Source organism: Rhamphochromis longiceps, linkage group LG23 (genome assembly GCF_057381845.1).
Source record: "Rhamphochromis longiceps isolate RC_006_pf linkage group LG23, R_longiceps_female_GT1.1, whole genome shotgun sequence".
Classification (NCBI taxonomy): Eukaryota; Metazoa; Chordata; class Actinopteri; order Cichliformes; family Cichlidae; genus Rhamphochromis; species Rhamphochromis longiceps.
Genome location: NC_140578.1, coordinates 9,669,655 through 9,688,343, shown reverse-complemented (window position 1 = coordinate 9,688,343; position 18,689 = coordinate 9,669,655). Strand labels below are relative to the sequence as shown.

At 42.5% G+C, this 18,689-nt stretch overlaps 1 protein-coding gene across 1 annotated transcript in view; it reads right to left on the bottom strand.

Moving 5' to 3' along the window:
• Positions 1–26: 26 nt before the first annotated feature.
• Positions 27–18,689, bottom strand: part of wwc3 (WWC family member 3) — a 44,217-nt gene continuing 25,554 nt past the window's right edge. Inside the window, exons 5-23 of the mRNA XM_085397869.1 lie at positions 17,810–17,889; positions 13,826–13,955; positions 12,313–12,456; positions 12,074–12,147; positions 10,120–10,368; positions 8,663–8,752; positions 7,844–8,415; positions 7,240–7,360; positions 6,896–6,976; positions 6,719–6,805; positions 5,749–5,944; positions 5,485–5,655; positions 4,884–4,975; positions 4,633–4,780; positions 4,380–4,544; positions 2,139–2,231; positions 1,827–2,057; positions 1,619–1,746; positions 27–703 (exon numbers count right to left, since the gene is read on the bottom strand). Of these exons, the coding sequence (XP_085253995.1) occupies positions 637–703; positions 1,619–1,746; positions 1,827–2,057; positions 2,139–2,231; positions 4,380–4,544; positions 4,633–4,780; positions 4,884–4,975; positions 5,485–5,655; positions 5,749–5,944; positions 6,719–6,805; positions 6,896–6,976; positions 7,240–7,360; positions 7,844–8,415; positions 8,663–8,752; positions 10,120–10,368; positions 12,074–12,147; positions 12,313–12,456; positions 13,826–13,955; positions 17,810–17,889 (2,919 nt within the window). The 3' untranslated portion in view covers positions 27–636. The remainder of the gene's footprint in view (positions 704–1,618; positions 1,747–1,826; positions 2,058–2,138; positions 2,232–4,379; positions 4,545–4,632; positions 4,781–4,883; positions 4,976–5,484; positions 5,656–5,748; positions 5,945–6,718; positions 6,806–6,895; positions 6,977–7,239; positions 7,361–7,843; positions 8,416–8,662; positions 8,753–10,119; positions 10,369–12,073; positions 12,148–12,312; positions 12,457–13,825; positions 13,956–17,809; positions 17,890–18,689) is intronic.

The window sequence follows — 18,689 nt, the reverse complement described above, 5'->3', positions numbered from 1 at the left end:
TATTCATCCATATATTGAAAAGTACATGAAATAATATTAATTTTAATAACAATAAAAGGACAATGACATCTGTAACAAAAGTGGATTACAAAGTGACTTTTTATGCAAATAACTCTTAAGAATTAGGAGACAAATCAGACAATAATTCAATTTTACTGTATGTAAAAACACTGAAGTGCTATTTGTTCAAAGCTACAAAATACACTTAAAAAAAGCAGGAAGAGTTCTTTTTTATTTCCTTCAAGGAAAAGTACTATAAAATAAGTTACAGTACAGTGAATTTGTTCAAACTGACTTTTGTTCCCGTCTTCCAGCCTTTTGTAAGCACAAACAGAAGATAGTCATACAGGAGCAGAGAGGGAGATTGTTCGAAAGTCACTTTCCTCAAAAAAAGAAACGAGCAGCCGCGCTGTCGTCGATAACTGTGCATCTTTAGTGTGTTTGTGTTTACAATAATCACACAAATGTTTCTGAAAATGTGAAACCTTTGAGCTTTGAGTCTTCATAGTCTGCTGGTCACGTCGCCTGTGGCCTTAGAAGAAATCTTGGTACTTCATAAGCTCAAAAAAAAAAAAAAAAAAAAAAAAAAAAGGCACAAATACTTCATGTTTAGTCACATAACACAGAGACGAGCTCTCATACATCGTCAGCCGGCAAAGGAGGTATGTTGAACCTTGGTCTTGTGAAAAAAGCCATCTTCTCTCTGCAGGCAAAGACGACGACTTGTTATAATTAATATGCCGTTTTTAGTAAAAGCTTCCTAATCAGCAGTGATCTTGTGAACTGTGCCGTGTCTCTTTGGTGTTTGACTTTTAAATCAGTGTAGACAAAAGTTCTGTCGTTTTGTGTTTCGTACACTTTGCTGCTTTGACCGTAGATTTTCGGTCAGTTTTGCACAATGTGTCATTTTTGCATTGTGACATTGTGCTGTGTAAGGCTGGAAAAATGCACACATGGTCACCAAATTGGTCCTGAATTGATGGATATTTTTAGTTAGTCCTTAAAGAGCAGGTGGATCAGCAACTTGGAGTGCTGATAAAGCAGGAATGCATCGTCGCTGATCAGTTAGGTCTAGACTTTGATGTCCAATGTGTCAGAGATTTGCAGACGTTATGAATGAAGAAGAAAGATCAGTCTTTGCATGAACTTGACTTATTTGCCAGTAAAAGTTTTAGAAATTCTTCTCCTGCTACTTGTCACATTTCTGATTATTTAAGTCTTAAAGAATTTAATTTAGTGGAACCCACTGTTTGGGCCTGCCATGACTTTCTTCTGATGGAAATAACCACAAATGTAACATTATGTAAGGTTCCCGATTTAAACTATGGATATGTGATATGAATAAAGTAGGAGCTCTGTAGATCTTAAGTTTCTAAACAACAGTCCTCTTCCACGATATCTTTCTTCAGAACACGAGGAAGGAATAGATGCCAAGCTAAATTTAAGACTTCTTCTGGGGTCAGCGGGTGTTCATAGCATACAGCTGAAACAGATTTTAGCTGACTTATATATCACATCAGTTTAACCTGAAGTGCAGCCTCTGCTGACAGGCACAGTAATTTTCCTGGACTTCGGTGCCGTGACTAACAATGTGAAAACTGATCAGTGCATTTCTCACCTGAACGTCTGCACAGGCAGCGGCTCCTTCTGGCTCTGCCCTCTCATCTGTAGAACCTCCTTAGAGGCCTTCCTCAGCCTCCTCTCTGCCGCCTCTTCCTGACGTTGCTCCTGCTTGCTTTGGTTAGCCTGTAAAGCAGCAAAAACTGTCAAACGCTGCTGGGAGAGGCGTATTTGTAAGGGAGCTGCAGCCCACTCGGTTTCCTCACCTGTCTCTGGGCCTCTCTGAGCAGGCATCGAAAGCGCTCGTCCCTCAGCGCCCAGTTGGGGAGCTCGGTGGCCTCCCTGGTCTGCGGCTCCTCCAGTCGCAGCTTCAGCTCTCTCAGGGCGCTCAGCTCCTCCATCAGCTGCCTCTGACGGGTCCTGCAGGCCTGGAGATCCAGCTCCAGGTCCAGGGAGGTGCGCGTCGGCTGCTCGGCCAGGGGGGAGCGGTACGACTGCTGCTCACACACAGACAACTCAGGTAAACGACAAAAAAACCCGTACAGGCACAGGGTGAAAGAGACATAATGAGAACGTACCTGCTTATATCGCAGTGTTCTTCTTTCCAATGTGTTTCTAACAAAAGGCGACTTCTTTGGTAGAGTTGAGCTGTCACTGTCACTGCGATACAGCTGAAAGAAACAATAACATCCACTTTAAGGCCACAGCTCACCCTAAAATCAAATACATGTTTCCACTGCCCCATGGTGCCAAATAATCCAGCTAGATTATTTTAGTGCGAGTTGCCTTATTTTAAAGTGAGCCACGCTTAGTAATGTGCAAAACTCTTGAGCCGACCCTAATTTCTTTACATTTTGTTATGAATATGGAAAATATGGCAGTGATTTATTTCATGCTTAAACTGGCCCAAATGTTTTAGTTAATTACAGACAAGTGGAGACACGGACTTCCCTGCAAGGCTTTGTGCACCAAAAACGGTTTGAACAATTCTAATTAGCTTGAATGTCAATATTTGGTGCGACCACCTTTATCCTTTAACACAGCTTGGACTCTCTCAGACCAGCCTTCTGTAAGTAGTGTTCAGGAACAGTTCTCCAGGCTTTCAAGGACATTCAAAGCTCTTCTTTGGAAGAACATGATCCCACACTACTTCAATAATGTTAAGGTCCGGGCTCTGGGGAGGCCAGTCCATTGTTGTTTCCCATCAGATGCTAAATTAATCACATCACTTCGACAAGATTCCCAACACTGCTGACTGAAATGTAGCCTCAAACTACAACAAACCATGGTTTATAGATTTTGGAATAAAATTGGATCGCTCCATAAGTACGATGGCCCTCAGTGATGCCTGTAATTTGGAACACCTCAGCCTTTGCTCCCTGTTTCCCTTCCTTAAGAATGGCTACTTGACAGCCACTCTTCCACTGAGACAACATCTGATGAGGCTTCAGGGCCAAATGTATCTCTCAGGTCCTGTGCCAGGTCCTATTTCTTTCTTTTATACACCGATTTATTTTAGGACTGCCATTTCCACTTCAGCTTCAGGTCCAATTCAATTCAATTTATTTATATAGCACCAAATCACAACAACAGTCGCCTCAAGGCACTTTATATAGTAAGGTAGACCCTACAATAATACCTTCAGAGAAAAAAACCCAACAACCATATGACCCCCTATGAGCAAGCTATTTGGCGACAGTGGGAAGGAAAAACTCTCTTTTAACAGGAAGAAACCTCCGGCAGAACCAGGCTCAGGGAGGGGCGGGGCCATCTGCTGCGACTGGTTGGAGTGAGAGAAGGAAGACAATGCACTGATGTAGTTTTTTAGGACTGCCATTTCCACTTTATGGACACTTTGCACAGTATTCCAAAAGTTTTCAGCTTATTCCTCGTTCTATACTATTTTAAGCAAATATATTGTCTTTGGCATTTTTCATATATTCAATTAGTTTTTCATAGATTTAAGATGCATTTGGTTCTTTACCAAGTCGTGTGTTACATGTAAACAACACTGCTTCGTACTTTGAATTAGGGGCCTTTTTTATGGTTGAATGATTCATAGATAAGAGTTAAGTGTGGCACAAAGGACTAAAAATCATTCATCTCACAAAAAATGTGAGACACTCATTCATGTTTCTTTCCACAAATCATGACCCAGTTAGTCTAAAAACACAAACCTGTTACCGCACTACACCCACCGATCTTAGCGCTGCAGACGAAAGCGCAAATCTACACAGGATGTAAACACTTAAAGTCGTCCCCTCACAGCTGAGCAGAAACTAGCTGTGCACTTCTTTTGGTTGGCAAATGTAGACAGTAGAGAGAAATTAGTTCCGACATGAAACTGCTCACAACAGCGTTTGTGGATTTTATTTGGGTATTTTAGTAACTAGGTCATGATTTCTGGAAAGAGACACAGCTGTCAGATGATGTTTTTGAGCTATATATATTAAGATAAAGGAGACACCTCCACAGCTGATGGGCAACTCAAACCAAACAATACAGTATAAATGTTCCTGGAGGTGGGCGGGGCGCGGGCGGGTGGCAGAAAGTCATAATTATGGTTGACAAGGTTGAATGTTGTCTGTTTAACTTGCTGTAAAACAGTTAATTACATTCAAGAATCAGCTCATGTTTGAACATTTTAAATACTTAAAATGAGGGGGGGCTTTCCTGCACATTGTCTGCACATTAATCGTGCACGGCCTTTTCATCCAGATGGATATACAGCATGACAGGAAAGAAAGATGAGAATTACACTACACATCTTATATTCGTATCTATATGCTGTCACTTTTATAATAAAATAAAATACTCACCCTGCACACGTACTGATTCCGAGCGCCCGGTGAGAAGGTCTGGGAGCGAACGATGGTGCTACCACGCATGAACGGCGAGGCGTGACCCCAGCGGCCTCCCCGCTCTTTAGGTCGGACTCGCACCGGCTCCGGGAACATGCCTTCTGTCATGGTTGCCTTTTCTACCTACAAAAAAATGTATGAACAGAACTTTTAATGCCAGATTTTTTTCCCCCAATAAGAATCTCCTCACTACCAAAGCGTCACCTCGTACCTTTATTGTTGAGGGTTTGCAGACTGTCTGGTCACAGCGTCCTCCGGTGGTGATGCAGATTCCCTCTGCACACAGGCCCTCTGAGCAGGGAGCGGTGAATGCAATGCTGTTGCTGCAGCCGCTGTCCACTGACTCCGCCTGCCAACTCCTGAAAAATGCACCATCCTCATAAAGGTACAAACATGACAGGGGCCAAAACGATGTATTTATTTGTCAAAGCAAAATCTAGCCTGAGAGGAGGATAATGTCACCTTTCCGACGCTGCCTCCCCAGGCTCGTCCTTCTTCTCCCGCTCCTCCAGGTGGGTGGGGGTGTTGCGTGACAGCAGATTGCATGCAGTGTCCTGTAACATCACATTTTAATCCCTCAAAAAAGATCTTCAGTCTTTCATCACTCCCCTCCCTCTGACTGCTGAGGCTGGAGCATGCAGGCTGACTTGGCTTCTGACACACATTCTTGTCAATTACGCACTTGAACAAGCTACACGCCTGCAGGCCATTGGCTACAAGCTGCTATTCAACAATGGGAATGTGAATTTATCCAAAAGAATTAGCAGGATTACAACTTACAGGATCCAGTGAACAAAATTAGTTTACTCAGGCTCAGCTCTTGGAACCACAGGCTGCGGCTTTATTGTGGATGTAGCAACTGTAATGTCAATCTGGTTTATATACGCGATTTGACACCTTAATGTTTTGGGCAAAATGACTATTTGGTCTGAATTCTCCCTGACCAGGTCCTCCAGACGCAGTCACACAGCCAAAGTCTTTGTTTTTAACTGATTTTTACCTGAGCAGCACCGTCCAGCTGCTTCCTGACACTGCTGTTATTGACTAAATAAAATATGTTTACCATGGCTCCGGGCCTTTGTTCGTCAACCTGGCCATCCTGGTGTCTGCGTTGGATGACGTTCCTCTGTTCAGGCCTTTGTGACTCTGTCCCATTCAACATCTGCACTCGCAGCCAGTGGTAAACCATCTCTGGGCTCCCCTCACAATCTGCCAGGCTCACCTGGGCTTTACCCTGCAGGCAAACACAGGACATTTTAATCTGAACAGCTGTAACCCCAGTCTCCACCAGCAGTGAGGTTATGGCAGCTGAGCCCTTCAGACCCACCAGCAGCTCTTCCTGAGCCTGAGGTCCCAGTGAGCAGACAGACAGCTGCAGAACGCACACCGCCAGGGCGTTTGCTGGGACAGGAATGCGGAAGCCTTCGTTGAAAGTCATCTGGGATTGTGGCTCCAATGCTGTACAACAGTAAAACGCACAGGCCCTGCTGCCGTCCAGTGAAATCAGGTGCACCTTCACATACCTGAAGAACAACGCATGAAAAGAACAATACTCAGACTTCTACTTAATGCAAATGAGTGTCCTCAGAGTGCTGAGACAGAAAAGATTCAGAGTGTTGGCTCAAGTAAAAGGAACACTATAGGAAGAAGGAAGTTTCTACTCCCTTTGTCATTGAGTCTGCCTTTACATTAAACAACTATTTTAAAAATGGGCTGTTCTAAAGAGCTCAATAAATTCCTCTGTGATAGGATGCAACATATCAGTTTGTGAAATTTCTTCCCCTGATATTCCACGAACAACTGCAGGAGGCAAACTGGAGATAAGTGGGTGCCTTTAAACGCAAAGTGCAAAGATCAAGGAAAGTCTAACGAAGTACTCGGACATCCTTTTAACTGTAATGTTTATGGCTGAATACAGCTCGTGCAGTGTTGTTTTGCTGTTGATATTTTATTCTTATTCCATGTAATAAAAACAGGATAGTGAGCCAATGCTCCAGCCTGTGCACCAGGCCTATCATCTCAGTGGCCTGACAGTCTCAATACGAGTTAGAAAAGATATGGGAAATTTAGCTAAACAGATTAATGATAAAAAAAAAAAAAACTGCATAAATTTTTTAAAAAGTTGACTTTTAAACTAGAAATCCATCAAGTCTGTTCTTTTTAACCTAAACTGGAGTAGCAGCAGTTTCCCTGTGCATCCCGTAAACTAACCATCTGATTAATATAGAGTCATCTCCTTCTGCCACTTTAACTCTTCCACAAGTATTTCTTTCATTTTCAGAGCTGAAAGTACTCACACTTTATAGCCGTCTCTCACAATTGACCTATTTAAATTTTTGACTTGTAACAGATGCAGTCGCAGAGACTGAGAACTGGACTCCCACCTGTGAAGAGAGAATACAGTTCATCCAGAGATATTAACGAGGAACGAGCTTTGCCACCCACGCACTGTCTGCACTAACTTGTTTACTCACAGCAGTCCCAGTTGGATCTGGGTGGGCTCGCTCGCAGACGTCAGCTCTTTCATGTATGACATCTCATCAAACTCCTCCGCCCTGTTGGACGAATGGAAAAATGGTGAATGAGCAAAGAGTTTTCCCACTTTACTGGACACAAGCTTTTTGTTTAGTCTACTAAAGGTAGTCAAGCCTCTATGGACAGGATTATAACTACCTGAATTTATAATGAAATGCAATGCCATGCAAACACCACAGTCACAAATTCTGAACGCATTCTTATTTCGGGTGTAGTACTCTCCTTCTCCACTAGGAGGTGTTAAAGTTTAGCTTTAATACTGTGAGAATAGACCTCTACTCACCTTCTGCCCCAGGCCTCAAACACCCCGCTGTCGGTGGCCAGAGCATCCTCAGAAACACCTGCAGAGACTCTCCTGGCTCTCCTGCCACTTCTGTTGGCACTGTTTCCCCTCAGAGTAACTCCTACAAAGATTTGGAGTTAATTCAATGCATTAGCAGGTAGGCTTTAGCATTTTAGGTAAAATCATATCTTTAGAGTCTCAGGAAGACAGCCTGCCTCAGGAAAAGCAGCTCACAGAATGAGTGAGCTGTTGTCTCTTGCTGTCTTTTACTGATTAGACATTGTGTCATTTAGAATTTCTGCTCTTTTGCCTTTATTCTTTTATTGAGATCATGATAATTACCCACAAACTCAACTTCTTTGGGGTTTCTGTGAACATTTATTATAATTAAATCAAATTAAGTAGCTAAATATCTTGGCAGAGAGTGAATTTTAACTTTATTGAATGTCTACAGTGACGATAAGGAAATGTGCTGAAAGGCAAAACAAGATAATAACAGCAAAACAGAAAACAGCACAGTGACCGTTTTAATCATTTTGACCCATTAATATAACATTTTTTTTGTGAACTCTGAGTTAGGTTTATACAGAGTTTCTTCGCTTACCTGTGGAGGTGAAAGCCGCCTGAGCCCCACTGTCTCTGTGAATCTTGTTATCCAGTTGATGCACAGCGGCCGGGCTGACCGTTTCCTCACTGCTTATCATGGAGGTGTGTGATAGGGTTTGTGACTGCGCCCGCAGCCCCTCTAAAATACCGCGGCCCGCCTGCTCCATGTATTCCTCCGTCATCTGGGTGAGGGGACAGTCCTGAGGGGCAGAGTGGTAGGGCGTGTCCATTGGCGAGCTGGGCGGTGACAGGGAGGAGAGCGAGGAGCGGGAGGACAGCGAAGCCAGGGACTGCGGGGTGTCGTGGGAGCGTTTGGTTTTGCTCTGGGTCAGAGGGTCGGGGGTAAACATGGAGCAGTCTCTTGAGACGGTCTCTGGGGGAAGCAGGTAACGGAGGTGAGGCTCAAGGGGCTCTCCAGCGCCCTCGTGGCGCTCATATTGGGGGAGACCGTAGATGTCACTGAAACTGATGGAGCTGAGGGAGCCTCGGCTGGACGCCAGGGAACCCCGACTGGAGGCTAAAGAGCCGCGGCTGCTGCTGGACGACACGGTCAGAGAACTGGCCGACAGGCTGGAGGCAGACAAGACAAAGGAGCAGGAGAGAAATGGGTAGAAATCTAAATAATGCCTTTTATGAATTCAGTAAATGAAAACTTTATTTATTATAGTTATTTAAAGCTGTCTGCACTTCTGTTTTATTTTGATTACAATTTCACTTTAATTTAAAACTCCCAGTGGTGGCAAAACTACAGAACATGTGACTCATGAGAGAGCAGACACAGACAATGACTGAGGAACTTTAGGAGTGTGTGCTGCACCTTTTCAGCTGGGAGTGAAGGTAGGTGGTGATGCGTGTTGCCTCCTCCAGCTGTCTCAGCAGAACATTCCTCTTCTCCTGCTGCAGGATCCTGTTGGGAGATTCACTTCGATGTATAAGAAATCCAGAGTTCAATGTATGGCATCACATATCAGCCGACAGGCTTGTGTAACAGCTCACTGCGTTTTAATCTTACAGGATAAACTGGGCTACGAGGGCACTGGTATATTCCCTCTAGAAGAACACAGCTGCAAACCTAATCTGATAGTGAACGAGATACACTATGTTATGGTTTCATGTAAGGAGAGTTATTTGAGGCATCCTTCCCCTGATCAGCTCATTTTTATACACACTTCAAACCCATTCTAAAAGGTTTTAGTAAATGTTTAAAAACTGTGCGATAAAAAGCTGAAACAAAGCGGGCAATAAATAAAAAATATCAGTAACAAATTGTTTCTGCATGGAAACTGTTTTGAGTTTTCTTTGGTTTGTCATTTTTCCCAGTGTGAACAAACCACATACGGAAACCTGGTGACAGTTAGTATGTAGTATGGAAATGGACACACAGTCCAACAGCTCACTGCGATTTATGATGATGGATTTACAGCTTTTCATTTTAGTATGTGAGTATATGTGCATCCCCTTGATACAAAAAGAAACCCCACAGGCTGCTAAGTTCACAGACATATGACAGCTATGATGAAGGCAGTGGAGGCGATGATGGGGCAGAGAAGATAATAATTTCCAAATGAGTGTAAAAAGATTGGAAATACTGATGCCCTGTTAACATTTAAACACAATGTGTACCACTCTCAGTTCATACAGTGTCAACAAATTATTGTTCCAAGTACCTTTAATGGATGTAGAACAATATGACGTGTTAGGTAAAGCAAGCTGATTTAAAAAAAACAAAAACAAAAACAAAAAAAAAAAAACTGGCGGCACTTCACAGGCTCCATTACTCGAGAGGACCATATGACATCTCAGCATTTCCATCTATATGACTTTATATTTTCTTGCTATAAACTTCTTTCCATTTGTTTCTCTGTGGCTTCTCTTGTTTTGTTGTTTTTATGTCTTTCTTGCTTATTCCATAAATATGAAAATGTTTGTATAAAGAGTTGTAATTTGAACTGTGATACACATTTTGTTTACTCGATCGCTTGACTACTGTTATGGTGAGACCATTCACCTTGAGATTATCTTCATTTATGACACAAAGTAACCTTTGGCTTCATTTGGCATCTGTTTGAATGTGGAATGAGTCTTCAGGTGTCTTTATTATTATATATCCAATATGGTGCTATTGGTGTGTTCTGATGATAACTGTTACTTATTAACCCAATATTTATTAAATAACATTAAAGTGCACCTGACTGTAAATTATCACTCTGACAGGCAAATTTAAGATGCATAAACAAATAATACAGTAAGAGAGCACACTGTCATCATTCTCACCTCTGATTGGCTCCCTGGCTTTGGGAGCTCTGTGCCCTCTGCACCTCCTCCTCCAGCCTGGAGCGCTCCTCCTCCAGCTCCAGCAGCTTCTCCGGCAGGTGCTGCTGCTTGCTGACATGAATGATCTCCTGCAGGAGGGCCTCCTTCTCGCGCAGGAGTTGCAAGAAGTCCCGGTCGCGGTCTGCCTCGGCCCGCCCCGACCAGCTCTCACTGTCCAGCTGTGCTAGCTGGTGCTGTATGCTCTGCACCCTGAGAGAGGAGCGGGAAAGATTACACATGCTGTATAAACCCTTTACATTTTTACATCGTAAATTTCACGTTCACTTTAAATTCACATACCATGATTAAGAAGAAATTTAAAAAAAATCAGTCTTTCAGACTCAGAACTTCATGATAATAGTTGTGGTTTAAAGTTTACATACACTCACATTCACAACCTCTGTGGCCCCATATTAATATTTTTATGAGCGGCTGCTGAATAAATGCTACCTGCAGCATTATGTACAGCTTCTGTTTACTCTGCACAAGTGTTTATAGCAACACACGTACAATCGGCTCCACTTAACACTGCACACTTGAGCCCTGCTGACGCTTCATGCTGTGATTTATAATGACAGCATTCAGTGTCTGTAATTTCTGCCCGAGCTACCTGCTGCATCAGCGAGTGCTCTTACAGGTGTATACGATCCAGATGTTTGCTCAGAGTTAATTGGGTTCTCACAGAGTGATTTCTCAGCTTGGATGAAATAACTGTGTTTATGTGAGATGGATTTGAGACAGAGTGACTCAGTGACAGAGCATGCAAGTTTCCACAGGTCTCCCCCCTCCCTCCCTGCCTCTCTTCCCCTCCTGATGTCATGGTTGGCACTACAGCTGCTGGGTCACAACAGCAACATGAATCTTTTTTTTTTTTTTTTTTTTTAATGTGTATCGAGCCAAAGTAATAACTCAGGATGTTGCTGCTGTAACCTCTTTATAGCTGGAAGACTGTCTGACCAGGAATCATTAGACAACACAAACATCAGAAGTTTGTTCTAGATTTTCTCACCGTCTGTCATTTTTGTGAACTGGGTCATATAATTTCCACTGTAATTTAATTTTCTTATAATAATGACACATAGTTTGGATAAGGCATGACCTGAGTGTGAAAGCAAAACCGATTTACTCGTTTAACGACCCTCTCCTATGGCCATGAGCTGCGCAATCCGCCAGAACAGCATCACAGATACAATTGACCTAAATGAGCTTCCTCGTAAGCGTGTCAGTGCATATAGGCACGTAGGGTTGGTACGCAGTACTGGGACACATGACGACATCAGCTGGATTAGCTTCTGATTTCAATGTTTCACTTTAATCATTGATATGATTTTGAATCCAGCCTTCAAACAGTTGAGAATTTCCACTGACTGCTGTCACATCATCACATTTGTCCTCAGTGAATTAGTGAGAGATGTTCCCTTGATTTTTTTGAGAGATCCTGATATGGTGACCAACTAACACATAGATTTAACCGAAGTGGCCTGAGTCACATTTACAGCCCAAATTACTGGACGAACCTGTGCTGAATTCGTAAGCACCCTTTTTTTTTTTAATGTAAAGGAATTCCATGCTTTATCCAGTGTTGATTTTGCCAACATATAAGTTGGTCTACGCTATAGGGTGAGCTGGGATATATTTAGCCAAACAGTGTCTATATTAAATCACCCTGCGGAGAAACAGGGTTTGACATGGAGGCTGGCTGTGGGCAGTCCTCTCCCTTTGGCTGTGTGCACAAAGGCAGCACACAGTCAGCAGCAGCAGCGTGGCCAGGCAAGAATGTGACCACCCAGCTCATTCTGCCGGCCAGACATCGCTCAGCAGCCACGTCCACCGGGCGCAAATACTATTCATAACACATCCTCCCACTGCTGGTGTGTCATAGTAGTACGAATAACAAACAGCCAGGCACACTTACTTTTTCTTGGCTTCCTCGTACTGCCAGTTCAGTTTCACTTTGTCCACCAAATATGAGGAGTCTTGGGAAACATACTGAAGAGAAATAAGGCAATGGACCAGATTACACGATACGATCAGATTATTTGGCTTTAGTCACTTCAAATTTATGCAGGGAGTTAAATAAAGTAATACACTCATCATCTGGGATGCTGACTATTAATTTAGGGTGAGACAGGGAGGTGTAGCGGCGTCTCCTACCTCCCCCATGATGTCAGTCTGACAGCCAGTGTCACAGTACTGCTGCAGATTGTCACCCACGGTCCCAGTGCTGTTCGCCATCTCGCTGGCCGAATCGCTCACCGACAAGCTGCTTTGGAAGTTAACAGTCAGCTTAGCCAGGCTCTGTGAGAAAGAGGACACGTTATGTTCATTTCCAACTCCATATTTATACTCTTAAATAATTCAAACCTTCGGATGATTCAGAGTTCAAAATAATCTTTATTTAACTTATACCGGGATATGTTAGAGATATGACTTCATTTTAATAAACAGTCAAGAGTAGTTTTTGTTCTTTGGGAACAACGGCCTGCTTCTTTCTTATTCACACAGGTGTACTCCGTCTTGCTTCTATTGATTTTCACTGCAAGATGTTAGCGAGACCTGCTATGATGTACGGTTTATGGACAGCGGCACTGTCGAAAAGACAGGAAGCGCATCTGGAGGAGTTGAAGATATTAAAGCTTTCATTGGGAATGACAAGAAATCATTATAATAAAGGACAGATTAGGTTGAGTAGACTGAGAGAAAGTAAGAGAGGCTGAGACAGTTCAGACAGTGGACATATTGGACAAAGGATGTTTAATATGGAGCTGTCAGACAGCGAGAAAAGAGGAAGACCTCAGAAATTTCATGAACATAGTGAAGGAGGTACATGCAGAGGGTTGGTGTGACAGAAGAGGATGTTAGGAATAAGGTGAGATGGATTCAGATGACCTGCAGTTGTGATCCCTAAAAGAAGCAGTCGAAAGAAGAAGAAAAAAGGTTCAAATTTCTTTGGTGGTCACCAGTTACGGTCACTTAAAGATAGCTTGGAAAATGCCCCCACAGCCAGAGTGGTAAAAAATAAAAATAAAATAAAAGTTAACATCAAACCTTCTACTAGAAAGAATAACATAAATACTGAAGGCCAAAGAAGACAAGTCTGAAAAGGTCTGGAGACCGTTTTTTACTTTCTCTGTTATCAGTGTAATTGTTTATTGTGAATCATGCAGAGTTTGTTTTTACAGGGAGTTTTTAGCCAAATTAAATGCCTCCGTTTTAGTTTATGTGAGTAGGTGCTTTAACGTGTTTGTATGATAAACGTTTGATCGTTTGCTTTTTCTTAAATGCCTTGTGTGAATTTTTCTTTTGATAAAGAAAAAATATGTCAAAAAGTGTCATCTGCCTCCACTGCGTGCTCAAAAATAGATCGTGATGCTGCCAGGAAATGCATCTGCAAATGTGGTCATCATTATCATCCTGTTACCGCTCGATTATTCACAATTTATTGCTGCGTCGTATATTTTGGTTTGCTGACAAAACCTGAAACTTGGTGGGTGATTCAGATGTCTGGAAATGTGCTTTAATAATAGACAATGAGGCGAAGTAGCAGAGGCTGACAGACACTAGAGGTCAGTATCGAACATGTCAACAACAAAAAAAAAAAAACTGAGAACTTCTGAAGCTAGCAAGTCAACATGATCTTTAAAGAAGAAGGGGAAAAAAGAGACACCTGGATGAGGTCCTGCCTCTCCTTCTCGCCTGTGCTGATGGCCTTCTTGATGCTACGCAGTTCGTTGAAGATGGCTTGAGCCTCGTCCAGCTTGTAGTTTGTCTGACTGGAGGACATCTTTCTGTCAATCCTGGAAGGTAAAAAATACACATTTTATATCTGCTAAGACACTCTTGGCTTTTGCAAAGTATAATGAAGCTCTGATGTACAGCAAGGGCTCTCGAAACATTATGACCGAGTGGCATGTAATGTGGTTTATTTTGATTTTTTTTGTTGTTGTTTTGTAGTTTGTTTGGGTTTTTTTTTTTTTTTTTTTACTTTAAAGTGGCTGTTACATTCATTGACAGTAAAGGTAACTGTCAGGGTAACTGAAGGCCCATGTGACTAATTCCCTGTGATGGGAGGGCTTTTAGGGCCTTGTTTATGAAGGACAGGAGAATGGGGATGGGTTTGTGTGGCATCACCAGTGATGTGTACACTCCTCTGATTTTTATAAGGAAGAGCCAGCGAAGCGTGAAAGGGAAGCTGTTCAGAATTACTGGTCGATCTACATTCCCACCCTCACCTATGGCCATGAGCTCTGGGTAGTGACCAAAAAAAAAAAAAAAAAAAAAAAAATAGGAACCAAAGGGCAGAAATCAGCTTCCTCTGAAGGGCAGCTGGGATGTTCATTAGAGACAGGGTTCAGGAGTAGAACCACTACTCCTCCAAACTGAAAGCAGGAGGAGGTGGTTTCCCAGCACATTTGATGTGAGGCGTTCCTGGACTTACCAGGAAGAGGGCCTGTGGCAGACTCACTGCATGCTGGAGGGTTTATATGCCTCTCCTGGCTTGGGAATGACTCAATATCCCCATGAAAGAGCTGCAGGAGATGGTGGGAGAGAGGTCTGAGCACAGGGCCCAGATAAGCAGTAGAAAGCTGGTGGATGAAGGGAAGCCTGCTGTGATGGTAACACTAGAATAGTTAAATGTGAAGAGAAATGCCACCTTGTTCTTGTGTTTTGTTTCTTTATCACAGTATGACATGAACTGTGAATTAATTAAATGTATAGTAGTGCAGTCAGCACTCATGGACGCCCCATAAAATGTTAATAAGGGCAGTCTTTAACCCACAGGCCACACTCTGAAAGCCCTGGTCCCAGAGGGCAAACCTTCATGGTTTCAGTATTTTTCCTATGTTCTTAAAAAGCTTAAAATCAAAGATGTTTGAAAAGACATCTGCTGAAAATCAAATTCAATCCAACTAATGAACTGAGCTATGAAGACAACACAAGACAAACCAGTTTTTTTATGGTCCGACGGTTTTAACAAGCTTGTGTTCTCGTGTGTGTGTTTGGAGTTACAGCTTTTTTAATTTGCTACGTCTCTAAGTAGCTTTGCTGCACTGTAACAATGTAAAGTTTCCCTTTATGACCTCCAGGGAGAAAAGTTGCTGCACGGCTGTAGCTAACGTGGGTCCTAATAAACTAAACTAAAGGTATATCAGCATCATGTATGTCGGTGATTTTCTAAGTGAGGTTGAGATGGATATATGAAGCCCGCAAACTGAACATTATTAGTTAATAATATAAAAAGATTTTTAAACAAATATATTATTTTTTGCTGATAATCATTCATGAGTCTTCTGTCATTTTTGGGCTTCCATAGAGGTCGATGTCAGAACTAAAAGTTTAAACTTATGTTAATGTTTTCAAGCATCTTTGTTCATCTTTGACTTTAAGACAGGATAAAACTGAAATGGATTTAATTTCGGACACTAAAAGTAATAAGAGTAATTACCAAAAGAAGCACAAGGATTAAGAATGAGAGCTAATCGGCTCTACTGAACTGTTATTTATCACCAATCTGACTCTTACCTACCTTTACTTTCTTATTTGTATCTAAAGTAGTTTAAAATTAGGAATGAATCTCTCATTCACTTGCACAACAAGATACGGTGCTTTGTATTGGGAAAACTTGTCAGTGGTGAGTAAAGTCACAAAATAATCTGATGAACATCTGAAGTCTTACTGTATTGTATTCATGAATGAGTCAAGTGTTTCTTTAGACTGTGGTTAGTTCAGAAATACTGAAACTGCATGTGACAGACTGGTATAAAGGCTCCGTTCGTTTACTTTCAACAATCAGGGATTGTTTGGGCTCTCCCTGATTTAGCAGGTGAAATCTCTGCGTGGGTTTATCCTACAGATCATGACATTAAAAAATAAACAAAAACATATCACAGTACACCAAATATGACCTATCTGCGCATTTCATCGTGCTTGCAGAGTAAATCTTGTATCCCTAGTCTGTGTGTGTGTGGTTAGGTAGGTGATTGGTTGGTGGGGAGCTGGAAGAGCACAGGACCGTGCCTCCTCCGTTAGTGGACCTGGCACGTGGCCTCCCCTCTCGCCACAACCCGCTTCCTTCACTCTCCTTCAACAGCAGGTACTGTTCATCCACCCGACCCTGCCTCTTCCTCCCAAAACAAGCCCTGCTTTGTTCCCCCCGGCCCATTGGCAGGGCCGAGGAGTTTATAGGTTTATGTGTTTAGCAGAAAACAGGACACTGCCCACCCTTCTGTGCTTGGCTGTATTGAACCGCCCCACCTCCCCCGTGCCGTACAGCATCATATATGCTTACATTTATTTTAGTTCAATTCTTAGAGCTGCTGATTGCGATGTTGGCTACAGAAACAGGTCAGAGGAAGCATGTGAAGCATCCAAAAATTCAGAGAAATTCATCAAGATAAGATGGAGAACAGATGAGACGTCTGTATGGCAAACTGTCCAAAAGATTAAAACTCCTAAGTCCAACTCCTGAATTCTTTAAGTCGAGCAATGAAGATTAAAGAGCAGGAGGGCTCTACACCAGAAACTGTTGGTTTGCTTTATCTGATGCGACATGGCGTGGAGAACAATTAGCTATATCGCTGACAACAGCTGAGATTGGAGAAAAAAAAAACAACCCCAAAACAACAGCCGTAGGGTTCCTCATGGCCTCAGCCCTACCGGGTGACCCAGAGGGAACAAAGGGACGCGCACACACATACACAAAGGCTAACAAAGACATAAACATGCATATGAGCACGTATACACACACGTAAAAAAAATTCAAGAAGAGGATGCGTCTCCGTTTTCTGCAAGCTGTGTATTCTCCTGTCTATTCTGGGAATCACTTGAGTTGTGTATTATCTAAGAGATAAGGGACTCTTTGCCAGGACTCAGGAAGTGCAGAGGAATTTGCTGCCAGATATCTCTGTGTTTTTGAAACTGCTTTCAAGCCCACACCTCCCCCCCCTTTTCACCCCCTCCACCTCTACCCCCCCTTCTCCATGGGACAACTTCCTCTCCAGGCTGAGCCTTGGCTCTCTGCACTCCACTGGTGCATCCTCTTCCTGAGGTGGAGTCCCCTTTTCCATCAAAAACTCCCTCCATTTGCCTTTTCTGAAACATTCTCTCTTTTTTTCTCCTCTCAGAGGTGGAGCTTCTATTTCTAACATGAAATTTGGAGCTGCTTAGAAATGTTCCCAGCACAGGAAGACGCCATGTGAATGTGTGTGAAAAGCAACAAAAACTAGAAGTACAATGAATAATAGAGAAAAGTTACTTTAAATCACAATATATTCCTATTAACTTAAATATCTTCTTTTTCTTTTTTAAATGAGTCAAAGGCCTTTTTGCTTGAAATCTTTGAAATTTGAATCAGTCTTAGGTAAACGAAATCGTGTCTAAACTGTGAGCAGTGGAAACTGTTTTAAAAGATTATAATATTTAAATTTGAAAGCTCTGTTCAACAATATAGACAACATAAAAGTGTGGCGAGGAAAGGGAAAAGGTTTTAAAGGAACCTAAAGGATGAGACCAAACATACAGTGTGAGAAAGAATAAAAAAGGGAAAAGGCCGCTGGGTGGGGAGCAACAAGGCCGAGTGTTGTAGGAAGGAGAAAGGCGGCCATGGGAGGAAGGGTGGGCCTGGGACACACAGAGGCAGAGGAACACTCACTCCTGCAGGGTCTCCACTCCCATTTCCTTATACTGCAGCTCCTGCTTCACCTGGGCCAGCTCCTGCTTCAGTCGGGAGAGCTGCGGACAGAAGCGAGCACCGGGTTAGCGTGGCACACAATGGGCTTCTCTCACCACCGACACCGGCCAAAAGTGCCAAGTCACGACTATTCACATACAGGAATGCTCAGCTATGTTTATATAGAGGACCGCACACACACACACACACACACAATCACACACACACACAATCACACACACAGGGTCACACACTGAGGCGTTTTGTGCTTGAGAGGGTTTAGAAAAATAGAAATCTATAATTGATATGGTGGCTGTGAAGTGTGACCCAGTTAAAGATTTTTAAAAATATTATTTTAATATGAAATAGGGAAAGGGAACAATTTCAGAGTTACAGAGGGCACGTGAATTTTAATTTACCAAGTTTAGAGACAATCAAAGGTTAGGAGAAGGCCTGTAATACAATATATAGGGAGTCAAGATTTTTTAAAAAGAGGCATTATTCTAATTTATCTGATGTTTGTTGAATTATTTTTAAACACAGAAGCAACAAAGTCAAAAAACTGCAGCTCTTCTAATGGCCACTTGAGGCTGACTCCAGGTTACAGCAGAAATAAACATGTTTAGAGCCTGTTATAACAAACAGGTCCCTATGGATAGTTTCCCCTAAACCTCAACTGCACAGAAGGTCTTTTTTTTTTTAATAATTCACCTATTTGAACATATTTTGGGCATAATGTTAGTGCTGTGGCTGCTTTGACTAAAGTTTTCTTGCACTAACAGCTACAGCTGCGAGCTGAATGCAATACAAACACATTGATCTTACATCTGCCTAATGAGAATCTTCCTGATTTAAGGGCCCT